General features: G+C 42.4%; 1 protein-coding gene and 1 long non-coding RNA gene across 5 annotated transcripts in view; one reads left to right on the top strand and one right to left on the bottom strand.

Moving 5' to 3' along the window:
• Positions 1-10,351, top strand: part of LOC131278242 (uncharacterized) — a 64,796-nt gene extending 54,445 nt beyond the window's left edge. The window contains exons 3-4 of one of the 2 annotated variants that reach the window (XR_009185541.1): positions 7,159-7,325; positions 10,127-10,351. This is a non-coding gene — a long non-coding RNA (uncharacterized lncRNA). Of the gene's footprint in view, positions 1-7,158 lie in introns of both variants that reach the window. The other variant, XR_009185540.1, reaches the window with a different exon arrangement.
• MYLK (myosin light chain kinase) overlaps positions 319-14,121 on the bottom strand; it is a 344,455-nt gene continuing 330,652 nt past the window's right edge. For 2 of the 3 annotated variants that reach the window (XM_023590948.3, XM_012528021.4), the window contains 4 exons: positions 12,070-12,193; positions 6,167-6,296; positions 4,713-4,844; positions 319-2,407 (listed from right to left, as the gene is read on the bottom strand). In XM_023590948.3, coding sequence (XP_023446716.2) covers positions 2,157-2,407; positions 4,713-4,844; positions 6,167-6,296; positions 12,070-12,193 — 637 coding nt within the window. In that variant the 3' untranslated portion in view covers positions 319-2,156. The remainder of the gene's footprint in view (positions 2,408-4,712; positions 4,845-6,166; positions 6,297-12,069; positions 12,194-14,121) is intronic. The other variant, XM_023590949.3, reaches the window with a different exon arrangement.

Below are 14,121 nucleotides of genomic sequence, written 5' to 3'. Positions count from 1 at the left end.
GATTCTGTCACATGCTAAAAGCGTGTCATACAGATTTTAGCAATGTGAGAACCTGATACTATAGATATCCTTCTAAAAAGGAATTGTACTAAATTGATGTGTGATAGAAATTTGAACTAAATGTATAAATTAGGCTACCTAGTTTAAACAGAACTACAGAAATCATTCTATTTGTTTGTAAACCAAAACCACATAAGTCAATTCTTTACTTTTATGCAGTACAATGTTTGTTTTTAGCTTCCAAGATCTTATCTGGGTACTCTACAACTGGTGGTATGGAAAGAAAGAGAAACCTGCAAAGATTAAACAAACAGCATGCACTGTGGTATCCTTTATTTAAAAATTGTGAGTTAACTACAGTTGTAGTGTTCTCATTTACCATTCTGATGGCATAATAAACTGGGAGAATATTAAGACAATTTCAAGAAAGTATTCAAAACTTGTAAACACACATATACACCACACATGCACACACACACACAACATACACGCACACAAAGATTATGACCTAAACACAATAGAGTGATGAAAAAAGCTTTGAATGCTCTAAATCAAATTAAAAACCCTTTCTTATAATAAACTGTGGCAATACTGTGGCTATTATGGAAAATATTGTAACTTTAAAAAGCAAAAAAAAAAAAAACCAACAAAAAGGAAAAATACTGGCAATTTGAAACTAGCAGCAAAAAGCAGATTAAAAATAGGTTAGAAAATAACATAAGACTAAGTAATATCAAAGTTCTAATATTGATACTGTGTAGGATTGCACTGAAGTAATTCAAAATTGGTTCTTAAGGAACTATTAAAAAGTCCCTTGAAATATTAAATTGCTGTACTTTACAAACAGTGGAACAGAAAATGAGTATTTGGAATGTTACACCCACACACACACACGCACGCACAAAAGAAATATATTAGGCATACCAGTTTATGGCCTTTGCTTATGACCTTCAAAAAGTTTTATAAAGAAAAAGTTTAAGTGCTAATGCAGTGAAAGAAAGTAAAAAAAATCCTAAAGCTGCAAGTCTGAGTGCATTTATCAGGTCTAAGAATATACTTCAAGGTTGGGGCAAGGCTTGATTGATGCACATTCAAAAAGAAAAATATTGTGGAACCCATAAGGTAAGTAGAGTTCTTTGGAGAGTGTTTAGAATCTTGAAGAAGATTCCATAGTATGTGGAGGTCTACAGCTCTTCATCAGTTGAAATCTGTTTTATAGTGGCCAATAAATAAGACTAACTTTTCAGCAAACTGGTTTTTTTCATACATTCAAACAAAAATATTTACCCCCCAGAGCTGATCTTTTAACAGCACAAACATGAGTCCTAGAGTTTAAGAAGAAAAGCACATTAGGAAGGACTTTTTTTTTTTTTCACGCATTCTTACATAAATGTCTGAAGTTGCTAGACATGTTTAAAGAGGGAATAAACTTAGATTTTTTTTTTTTTACTGATTTTGGAAGAAAGGAGAATCTGTTTTCCTAAAGAAGCCAGAGCCAGCCATAAGTAGAAACCTGTCTTCAGAATCTGAAAAGTGTCATGTCCTTAGTGCTTAAATGGCAAGTTGAGATCTAGGAAAACTGGCAGGTGGAATGGGGGAGAGGAGTGAAACATTCAAACTTCTGCAGTGTACTTTGGAATAAAATGTGCCTTAAGTTAAAATGGCTCAACTGCTTTCAGAATGAAGTTATGAGGGACTGGAGAAGAACCAGTTCTCTGGAGTCACAGGCTTGCATCTCCAGGGACCCTGTGGGCTGGGCTGGGGTTGCAGGGCCCAAGGCCCTCATTACGGCCTTATATTTCATGAGTTGCTTTCTATTGGAGAATTTAGGACTTTGCCCGGATACCTATTTCTTTTGGTTATTTTCTCTACAAAACCAATTGGTCAGACAAGTTACTAGATGATTTCCCTAAAGGAACTCTAGCTGCATTAAGTGTATCTTAAGGTGCCAGCTAACTCAGATTAATGCCCATGGATAACGCTGCTGCTAGGTATCAACTTGCTGAATTACCAATCCACAAATGGCCTAACTAGATAATCTATCATACTAGGTGCTTTTAATATCTTGGGTTTTTTTGTTTTTTGTTTTTTTTTTTTTGCTTTAGAGAAATAGTCTTCTCAATATGACTTAGAAATCACTTCTCTCTGGCTTTGTTTCATTCTTCCTCTTCTTCCTCTTCCCCTTCCCCTTCTCCTTCCTCCATGGTCTCCACAATGAGCTCTGCTGTGCAGGTGGCTTCTCCAAGACTGTTGACAGCCTTGCAGGTATACTTGGCGTCGTCATCGCCGCAAACATCGCTAATAATTAAAGAGCAGTTCCCATCCTCGTCGTAGTCTATCTGGAAGTGGCGGGACTCCCTGATGGACTGGTCATCTTTGAACCAGACCACCTCGGGGTCTGGGTATCCTGCATCACAGGGAGAGATTTTTATTCAAATAAATAAATAACATGGAAATTGTTATTCAAAATTTATCAATTCATGCAAGCAACTCCTAAGCTACCTCTATTGATTAAGGAGGAAAAGGAAAAAAAATATGATGTTTGCTTTTAGTATCCATTTTTATAACTACATTCAAATATGGGCATGAATTGTAAGTACTAAAATTTAAATCCTGAAATAAGAATATTTCATAGTTTTCCCATTTCCCACCCTTGGAAGACATACCCTTCATCCCACCTTTTGACAGAGAAAGAGTACTATCTGAAATACTGCCCCAACTCCAACTATACACCCAGGGCTAAATGTCTTGTTAGATGAAAATACAGTCTTTAAAAATCTCATATAAAGGTTTAATTTAACAATAAATTTAAGCTAAAAATAAGAGTCAGAGCAAATGGGCACAAAGGATCTTTATGGGTTGATGACAATGTTCTAAAATTGGATTGTAGTGATGGTTGCTCAACACTGTAGATTTACTAAAAATAATTTAATTGTACACTTAAAATGGGTGAATTTCATGTTATGTAAATTATACCTCAATAAAGCCTTACACAAAGCATAAGTCAGAAGAGCTGATAATACTGCTAAGAAAAAGAAAGCAGTATTTGTCTTAGGCTGCTCCAAAGCAAATAATCTCCCTGTAGATTACTGCAAATTGACCATGTTGATTAGCCTCACTTTATGCACTAGTCATGTTTCTGCAATGATCAGCATTAAAAATTTATGAAATACATACATAAATACAATATACATTTTAAAATATGTAATACATTCCAATTGACTTGCTCTTACATTTCAGGAAAATATTTTTACGGAAAAGAATTGTAGCCCCTCTCAGAATAAAAATAATACATTAGAAATTAGTACTTAAGAATTTTAACATTTTTTTCCAAGTAGAATTTTTATCAAAATAGCATCCATATGTCTTAATTTCCTATCAGAACTCTAGTCAAAAGTCTAAGCAAGGAACTAATACCAAAGAGAAAAGAACAAAGATGATAATCACTATGTTATAATAAAAAAGAGAAAGGAAACAACTTCAGAACCCCAAGAAAATGGTGATAGTGAGCGTTAGAAGCAGTGGCTCAAAGCAGTTAGCAGAATCCCAAATATGAGAAGTTCCACATCATCAAAGATAGCATGCCCATTTTTTTGTTGTTCTTGAATGAAAAAAGAGAGTGATTATGGTAGGTAAAGCCTTTTCAAGGTATTTTGATAATATAAAGACAAATGTTTTTACATCCCTAACTTTGGATTATTTTCCCCCAAGAGGCATTATATAGTCACATTGCTGGAGATTCCTAAGAAGTGGGAGACATGCTATGTCCTACGTTGCTGTGCTGTGCTAGGTTGCCTTGGGAAAGTTGCTTAAACTTCTGTGCTTTATTTGGTCAGACAAAATGGGAGCGAATCCTTTACTCCAGTTGGTACAAGATAGTCACAGACTTAAAACAGAGGCCTATCTACACTTTAGAATTTGCCGTCTCTGGAAACAAAGACGCTGTGTGTCACCAACACTGCTAGTTTCTCAGGTGCCACATTAAGAGCCCTTAAGGCCCCCCGTGATTCTGTGATTCTAAGGCTATATTATTCCTGGCACAGAAGAGAGGTGAGGGGAGGAGGCTGCCAACTGAGTGCTTTGCCCCAGAGCTTAGATTTCAGTCTATTCACTGTTTGAAATCACATTGCATGCTCTCTCTTCCTGCTCACCCATCTCAGAGCTTTCCCCTTTATTCTTTTAACATCTTTAATACACAGCAAAGGTGTCTCCTTTCCACAAACTGTTACCTCACAGAATTCACAGCAACTCCGTGCTTTGGACATCTTTTTATATGTGAGGTTCAGAATGGGCAGCCCACTACTCAAGGTCCCTCAGCCCGCTGGAGAGGAGCTGAGCTAGCAGACTTCACACCCGCTGCCCTTGGTGCCAGCCTTCCTCTGAGAGCCTCTTGTGGGCCATTCCCAAGCTTGCCAGAGGCTTTCAAAGCTCACTTCATTAAACATATCCCATGGCCAGTTAGGTCTAGTGTAAGTGGGTGAAATATCCAGTGTGTCCCTGTGTAAGCCACGGAGCCTTCAGGAGGCGGGATTGGGGTGAGGGAGTGCACGTTAGCACCAACTCCTCCTGACCCAGCTTTCCTCACTGCCTGCCTGTTTCTAACTGCTTCCAGGCTGTACAGAACTGACATTTTGCGCAGGGCGCACACGGTAGTTGACTTACCCTCTAGCCATTGCCCATTTGTGGTAAAGGGGAGAAGAGCTACAACTCACCTTCAATCTTGCAGTCAAATCTAGCAGCACTTCCCTCCACAACTTCTAAATCACGAATGGTCTTAGAGAAAAAGGGTTTTACATGGGGCTTCTCCTCAGCAACAGCCTCAAGGAAAGCTTGGGAGACATCTTCTAGAAGACAGGGAAGAGGACAACAGGTCATTTCTCATTCCTCATTCTTTCTTCACCCCTAATTTGAAACAGCTGATCTTTTAAAAAGTTGCTGTAATTTAGCAAATTAGAGAACTATGTCAGAAGCAAGCCTGTCCCCCATTTTTGGCCTGCTGCCAAATGCTTTCTGGCAGAAGAGAAAACTGTGCCCAAACTGGGGAAGTGTTTAGCCTCCCCCCTTCCCTTATGCTGACACATTAAAAAAGGAAATAATCTTTAAAAAGTTTTTTTGGCTGCACTTCATGCTGCTGCAGGATTCAGTTGAGGGGGCAGAGCCATGCCAGCTTTCCTGATTTCTGTATCCTTTTGCCCTCGTTCTGCAGCAGGCACTTCAGTCTGCTCCTTAAATGGGAGGAGCAGGTCCTACAGTCATTTTCAACTTGCCCAGAATTTTATTCTCCGCCGCTTCTACCGCCTTCATGATGGATTACTGCACACCAGGATGGGATTGGTCCCGGGGGAAGCTGTAACCCTGCAGGGTTTCAGTACCCTCTCCCTTGCCTTTGGGTTATTTCTGGGTCATCTGGGGCATGGCAGGTGTGGATCCGAAGAGACCAGGCCTGGGGGCTGTGGATTTTGTCCCCAGCCCTAAGGAAGCTCCAGCGCAGCCTGCCAGTCAGCCCCGCCAATCTCCCGGCTTCTGTGCACAAAAGACTTCTCACCTGTGGTTATGGAAAGTACTAGGCAAAAAGGGGACTCTCCACCCATGTGAGGCACCTCAGAGAAGATAAGTGCCAGGCTCTGAGTGTACCTGAAGCAGAAGAGGCCGAGGCCTTCCCTGGTCAGGTGGATGGGGCAGGATCTCAAACACTGGGCAAGTAACTAAGCCTACTGGTCTCCAGGAGAGTGTTGCGCTCATCATCTACCCAGAGCATGACAAATGTCAGAGAATATGGATTATATGAGTTGATAAAAAAAAAAAAAAGACCAGAAAAAAGGAAGGATATTAAAGTAAAACTACCCAACTATGTGTTTTTTAATTATAGTTTGGCTTATCAATATACAAGTATTACTTTTGTAAAGAAAAAAGGAAACTTTAAGCCTTTGTTAATCTTATATAAAATCAGGGAAAAGGAAAATTTAGGTCTTCTAGTTCAACGAGACAAATAACTTTCCCTCTGAGAATAGTGAAGCCTAGGTTAACTAAAAAAATATTTTTTAGATCTAGTGTCAGAGCAGCCTAAATGTACCTCTGGATTTATCATTGTAGATTATATTAAAAAAAGCAAAAAGCCCTACCCCATCCCCCAACCCTTTCTTTCCCACCTCCTGGAGCTCCTTACCTTCAGATTCTAGCTTTTCTGCATTGAGCGGGCTGGTTGGTGACCCTGATGACGATTTCCTGCCACTGAGCCCTGAGATCATTGCCATAGAGGATAGTCTTCCAATGGCTCTCACAGCATTGCCTGTTTTCTGGAAAAGAGACACTGGGCTGGACTCGGGAGGTATCCCTGGTTTCAGAAGGGAGAATGCCCAGCTCAGGAGAACCAGCCCTGCTCCTTGAAACGAGGGCCTTCCGAGCCCCGAGGTGGTACAGAGTGAGCCCAGCCTTGCTCTGCTCCGCACTATCAGCGTGTCCGAAGATGTTCAGAGAATGGAATGGGGCCCTGGAACTGATGTGTGCGTTAATGTGACTAAACAAGGTCAACATGAGACAAAAACTCTTTTCATACTGTGCTTCAACTCCCATAAAAGGGATAGTTTATATAAAGCAACTGCAGGCTGAGACAGCTCCAAAGACTTATTGCTGACTGGACCCAGTGGAGCTGTTTCTCATAAAACAATGCTAGTGATGTGATTTTAACTGTTCAAAAGAACAGTTACTACCGTCCCACAGGTCCCAGTGCAAAAAGTCTATTGACCTTGGGCAAGTCACTTCACCTCTTGAGGATTCGGTTTCCTTCTCTGTTTAAGGAGGGAGTTGGACAAGATGATTTCCAAGATCCCATTTAATTCTGTTTATGATTTAGATACTTAAGAGATTTTGGGAAACTTTCTGGTTGGCCCCAGCACAAGCCTCTGACTGTGCAGTGAAGTTCTGGAAGGGTGTTCTTCCCTGGTGTACCCTCAGACATTAGTAGCACCTGAGGAAAATAAAAAGCAATGGCACTTTGTTTTTTTTGAGACTAGGTACCGTGGGACAGGACAGAATTTCTGCTGAAAAGGATGCCAGAGCTTGAGATGTAATTTCTTTGCATTGTGAAAGGCATAGGATTTGGGTCAAGAAATTCCCAATAATGCACAGCTGTGTCTGTTTCCTATCTCTTTTTTTAAGGTCCCTGAGAATGATTAAGATACGAAAAAAAGGCATAACCGAGCCTTCCCACCCCTGGCACCCAGAAACAGCTTTTATAGGTATCCAGATGCTGTGCATACAGAAAGCAAATGTCACCACAGTCTGGCTGCTTGCTCCCTTCTGAGAGAGAAGGAAACAGTCTCTTCGTAAGTAAATGGCTTCACTCATTGGCCCTCAAACTGTACTGGCAAAGCTACTTTCCTCCTGCATTAACTTCACATACTCCATAAAGTCTCACAATTTTGGACTATTTGGAAAGCTGGTATGCTTTGGTACAAAAACTATTTCTAGAGTAAAGAACTTCAGGGTGCTAAGGAATCACACGGAAAAGGCTCCTAGCCCCAAATTGTGAGCATGTTTGCATATGTGCATGCATAAATTTATGTGCGCACACATGCATTGTTTAAGAGGAGACCTGCTGCTACCATAACCACTTTTCTGTTATGTCACCTGCCCTCCTTGTTACAGATCATTTTCATGTACTTTGCATAGACATTCCATCTTGCTCTGCCTTCTTGCACACATCACTGCATGGAATGGGTATGCTTTTAGCCTTCTGCTGCGTGGGGAATTTGGGTCCCTGGGAAAATGGGGTCACTCTGAACAGAACCCAGGAAGCCCAACTGTGAAGGAGACCAGGAGGGGAGGAAGGTGAGAGATGACGGCCTACCAACTTAATCACGGGGCAGAGGCACTGTGGCCCTGTAAAAAACGGCCCTGCAGCCTGCAGCCCACTTGGCAATGCTCCCTGCTCTTCTGGGAAAGGCTGTTCCTGTGACAGCGCTGATCCCTGTGCTAGCTGGAGGGCGGAGAGACTCAGCTCTTCCCTGTGGGAGTCAATGGCAGATTAGACCACTTCCTAATCAGTCAGACTCTCAGGATCTGTCCTTCTCAGCTCTTTATTTTCTTTATCATGTAGATTGGCTTGCCCTGGTTCCAGAGTCTCTAAAGTCAGAGGGTTTATTTCCAAAGAGGACAGGTTAGCTCTCTAACCACCAACTGCTGTGTGACCTTGTGCAAGTCAGTTCCATCTTGGAGCTTCTGTCTTTGGCTCTATGATGAGATAACTGGACTATGAAATCTCCCTGCACTTCTGGTCTTCCACAGTCCTATGATTCACACACACAAATCTCTTTTGAGCCCATGGGCTCCCTAATTCCAGACAACGGGATTGTAACTCACCAGGACTGTGTCTTCACTTACATGGTACAGAGAGATGATGTTTTTTCCCTTCTTAATTTTATTTCTTCCCCAAATTACTAATATGAATTTACTAGAATGAGACAAGTGAAAGAGGCAGCAAATACATATCAACAAATAGGCCACACTTAAGGAAGGAATTTTCCATCAAATGGAGGTATTCAGCACATAATCTTCAAAATAGCAGGGCGGGTATAGCTCAGTGGCTGGGTGTCTGCTTCACATGTGTGAGGTCCTGCATGCAATCCCTGGTACCTCCTTTAAAAAAAAATCTCCAAAATAGGGACAAGTATCAGAAGTGTTTAATAAGAAAAATCTCTAAAATAATATTTGGAAACTCAGTTATAAAAAACAAAACTTTCGCAAGGAATCTATTTTTCAGAACTGGATAAAGAAACATATCTGTGTGTCCTAATCTTCCAGTTTCATTGCCTTTTGAGTCAAAAATGGGTTGCTGCTTTACTGACCAAGACCTGGGGAAATTGTGGACACCAAAGCAGGCAATGTTTCGATTCTTTCATTTCTGTCCTTATTTTGAGAACGCCTCTTTCTTGTTTGTGGGCTTGCTTCCTGAGTTCCAGGTGGGCGGTAGCTCCGCAGTAGCCCTCCTGTCTGAGGGCCAGTGTGGACAACGACCAACCATCCCACTTTGTCTGGGACTGAGGCGCTTCCCAGGACATTGGTATTCTGGTGCTAAAATCGGGATAGTCCCTGGCAGTCCTGAGACTACAATCTTCCCTGAGAAGTGCATGATATCCATGTGTGATGCCAAGAATACTTTGCGCTCTACTGAATCAAATGCTTTCTTCCCTGTGGGCCTTTGGTCCACACTGCTGGAGTCTTTGTGGATCGCAGAAAACAGCTGCCAACAGGACTCTGACTCCCAGGCCTTTGCTTCCCTCTTTGCCCACAGAAGCCCTGTCACCCTGCTCGGCTTCCCCACCTCCACGCCTCACCACCATTATCTTTTAAAAAATTATTTTAATATAAATGAAAACCATGTCCTCTTTCAGAATAACTTCATTCTACAATCAGGAATATGATTAATCATCAAACACAGCCTTGTATGTAGGGTTCTGTTCCCATGTCACTGCTTTCGTCCTCGGGCCTTTTGTAGAAACCACACCAGAACACGAGGGAGGTCCCTTCTCTCATGCACCTGCAGGGAGTTACTGGGCCAGCTGTGCCTGCCCTGCCCTTCTCCCTCCCCCGCATCCCACCCCAGTCTATTCTGCTTCCCCTCCACCAGGTCCTACCACACAGAACCTCAACTGCCCAAGCGGGAGCTCCCTATTCCAGAGGAGCTGTGGCTACTGAGGACAGGGAGCGAAGGTCCTGGAGCCTGGAGCTCAAATGTGAAAAATATTTTCCTGAGAGAACAATATAACACAAGATGGTTAGATGCAACTCAACTATTACCTGTGAAATTATGCTCCAGCTACATTCTGCATTAAATGGGATTTTGTGGGCTACTATTGTAAGCCATCTTATGAAACTTGACTACTGTTTTCATGGAAAAATTATTTCCAAATGCTGCCTTCTAGATTAAAAAGTGAAATTAAGGTTCCACCTATTTCATTTTCTTCCCACTTCCAGAAAACCCAATAGCTAATAACACTGTAAATAATAAAATACTTTAAGTGGTTAAATAGCACAAATTATGGTTTCCTGATGAGTCTGGCTGAGAAATTCCTTTTGTTTCCCTCTCTGTTCCCTTATTCTTCTCTGAGCCTATCCTTGGGTTTAGGTGTCATCCTGGCTTCGGTCCAGCTGTGATGTTCCGATGCTCCTGTGAAGTCTGAGGTAATAAGGCTGCCGCTTATCCCAGAGCCTCATCCAAGCAAAATCCAACTGGACTCTGTTCTGTGGACTGCCCCATCCTGCCACCAGCCACTCTGTCCTCTCCAGAAATAGCATTTCTTTGAGAACTGGCCACAGGATCATTAATAAAGCCAGCTGTTGATTTTGTGGGTCCCTTTTGTCTTTTTTTAAAGGGTATTGGCTACTCCGATTTCACTGGACCCTAAATAGCACTAGAGGGTAAGCAGCACAGGTACTCCAAATCTCACCTTGCACCGAGGGAGGCTGGGGCTCACCTAACCTTCAGGGTGGGAACCAAAGCTGCCTCCCACTGTAGAAGAGTTCCTTCAGCTGGGCAGGTAGTTCCTGGAGCACACACACCTGTGATCCCTCATTTGCCTTTACTGCCTAACTCAACCCTTCGGTGAAGCTCTTCCTTTGGAGGGCATATCAGTATAGTCACTCTGTGTGTGGCAAATAACCAGTGTCCCAGTTGTCCCTAAAACAGCAACCTCCTTTCTTTCTTCCAAAGAGGCAGGTCTAAATGCCCCCAGGTCCCCTGACTCTCCAGCTAAAAAATGCTGCTCCTCTGGCGCCCAGCAGACAGGTGCACTTCCCACTTCTGGGCCTTCTGCATTGGTGCCACTATCCCCTCTTCTCTAGCCCGTGTTCCATGCTCGATGTAAAAAATCCCACCCCAGGAGCATTTCCTCATAACCACATCCAAGTCTCATTGCGAAAGGCTCCATTCTCCTCTCTGCACTCACATATATGGTATGGAGAGCTATACCGATAGTTTATAATTCTTGGTGTGTGCTATGTCCTTTTATGTCTCTTTGCTTCACTGCCCCATTACACTATACATTCTTTGTGTATTGGAACCATGTACCCCCCAGTAGCCCAGGCATTTTATAATAGTAATAATGATAACAAAAATAATAAAATACATGATGATGATGATTATGATAATCACTCTGTAATTCTGGATGATAACTTTATCCTTCTTGTTATCAGAGGCATTTCTGCATTTTTAAGACTGTGTGCTTCGGCGCCAGGCTCTGGGGTTGAACCCTGTCTTTCCTATTTATTAGCTATGAGATCCTAGGGGAGCTTCTTAAACTTTCTCTTACAGTTTTGTCTGTAAAGTGGGGATCATAATAGTACCTGCCTCATAGAATTACAAGATTTAATGCATGGAAAGTGCTTTGAATCATCCCTGACACATGGTCAGCTCTCAATACATATTAGCTACAATTATCATTTTTTGAATACTAAGTACCAGGCATTGTGATAAGGGCCATATAAATTTGATCTCATTTAATTCTCACAACAATGCTGTGACGTTAGTAGCACTATTATCTCTACTTTACAGATGAGAAAATCAAGCCATGGCAAAGTTAAGTTCAAGGATGTGCAGCTGGTAGCAAACAACTTCCTTAGAGGGTTGGGACCATGTCTCTCTCTTTAGATCATGTGCCCTCCTCATTCATTTCAATGAAATGTATGACCCTGACACTACCTTTAAGGAGACACATGCTCCAGGGTTGCCAAACAGACCTAAAGGTGATGTTGCTCATTCTTAGCCATGACACGAAATATCAGTGGCCTAACTTGGGTGAGGGCCAAGCTGCATGAACGGCACTAACTGGTCCCTCTAGAATAGAACTGGACAGCATCGGAGAGACAGTTATAGCCACAAGACCGATTTCCTCTGAGCAATGCTTGGGCCGGTAAGTGGACTGAGTAGAACACTGTACCTGAATCAGCTGTCTAAGGCGGTCCCAGATTATTTCAGGAACAAATTTTTCTGGAGTGAGTCCAGACCAAGTTGGGAATGAGCAAAGCACATATGAGGGACAACATCCTAGTTGGGAATGACCTCCAAATTACCTGCCATTTCCTTCTTGCCATGTACTTCTTCATTCGGTCCTTGGAGAGCTTCTTGGCTTCCATGTTCTTGGTATCTTTCATCAGCCATGGATGCTGCAGGCACTGGGTGCAGTCCAGGCGGTTCCTGATGGAGGTACAGATCAGAGGATTTCTGAGCAGGAGGGGATCTGAGAGACTACTGGTCAGATCAGAAATGGGAGGGGACCTGCTCGAGGTCCACAGGGCAGACCCCAGGGCTTCCTGTTCCCAGTTCGTCCACCATGGCCAGGGTCCCTGGCCTTTTCCCCCTTTCGGTCTGGGTTGTACTGACTAGACACAGCACAGGCCAGTGTTAAGGAGGCCTAACCTCTAAGGAAGTAACCAGAATCCCATGACCTGCCCTTGGGGTCTCGGAAGGGCAAGTGCTGGGGGAAAGACATGTCTGGGAACCGCTGGCGCCGCATTCAGAGTGGGTTCATTCAGCGGGTCACAGAGGGGTGGGGATTGGAAGAGGGGAGAGTGATGCACTGGGCCAAAACATCAGCAAATCACTGAACCTTTATGTCTTAGTGTGTGAGTACAGGTTTTCCTGTTATGACTTAAAGAGGTATATCTTACATATAATCTATGAAGTATTATACCCTAGAGCTACACTGAAATTCATTTCATCTTTCTGAGAACTCTGGGAATCCAGAATTATTTCTGAATCAGATACATAGAAAAATGGCTGGGAAGAAGTAAGTATAACAAAATGTAGTGATACTTAAGAGAAAGGAATAATGGATGATTTTAATTCTCTTATGTTCTTCAAATTTACATTTAGATGTGTTAATTTAGTAATAGAAAAACATTTCAAAAAGTATTGATAGATGAAGATTTCTGATTGAAGAAAGGCTATGTATAAGGGTTTATGAAAATCTAGTGTTTTAGCTATTTGAATAAGATCAGTTCTTTGATGAGCCTATTTTAGGGACTAACACAGTCTATTATTGAATTACCTCAGGGTCAGATATACAATACCTTGATTACCAAATCCCCAGTGAACAAAAGCCATCCTTGGGCCAGAGTAATTAGGAGGGAAGATTCCATTTCTCTGAGGCACTTTGGGGGATCCCTCACATTGGAAAGCAATCTAGATATCCTAAGACATTTCTCTCCTTTTTGTTATTCCTACTTCTGATATCAAGATGATGACAGATTAAATTTCTATTTGAGATGATGGAAAAGTTTTGGTAATGGATGGTGGTGATGGTAGCACAACACTGAATGAAATGAACAGCACTGAATTATATATTTGAATGTAGTTAAAAGGGGAAATTGTAGGTTGTATATATGTTACTAGAAGAAAAATTTTTTAAAAATCCATGCGACTGTATAACACAAACAGTAAACCCTAATGTAAACTAGTTAATAGTACAATGATAAAAATGTGCTCTCACCAATTGTAACAAATGTACCACACTAATGCAAAGTGTTAATAATACAGTCATATATGGGAACCATGTATTTTATGCATTATTTTTCTGTAAACCCACAACTTCTCTTAAAAAAAACCTGACAGAGAAAACACCGAAAGACTTCACTGTTAAGGAGTATGGAATGCAGCCTGTGGGGAGTCTGGCTCTGAGATGGTTAAAAAGACTGAGAGGTTGGATGCGTAACTGGAAAACCACAGAGAACCATCTTAGAGACCCTCCAACACCGTTACTTTAGCAGCTGTGTTCTCCAGTCCCAAACACCATTCTCAAGAGGGGCAAGCGAGCTGGCCAGCAGCCTCAGTGGGGTCTTTGGGCCCAGCAGACATGGCTGCAGAGTCACGTGGCTGAACGCGGCGCCTCCTGCCCAGCCCTGGAGTCTGAGCTACCCCTCCTCCTCCTCTTCCTCTGGGGACCACCTATTTCAATACCACCCTTCTCTGACAAACTTTCCAACTTCTCCCACTTGACTCCTAGCTCCCGGGGCCTCGGGGCCCACGATCTGCCTAATCTGGTCATGTAATTACAGAGTGGGTGAAGGGCCCAACAGGCCAGCTGTCTGACCGGCCACTGCCCTGCCTGGGGGTCAGGTCAGCTC

This window comes from Dasypus novemcinctus, chromosome 4 (assembly GCF_030445035.2).
Source record: "Dasypus novemcinctus isolate mDasNov1 chromosome 4, mDasNov1.1.hap2, whole genome shotgun sequence".
Lineage (NCBI taxonomy): Eukaryota > Metazoa > Chordata > Mammalia > Cingulata > Dasypodidae > Dasypus > Dasypus novemcinctus.
The sequence above is the reverse complement of the archived record's forward strand: the minus strand, read 5'-3'. Positions and strand labels throughout refer to the sequence as shown.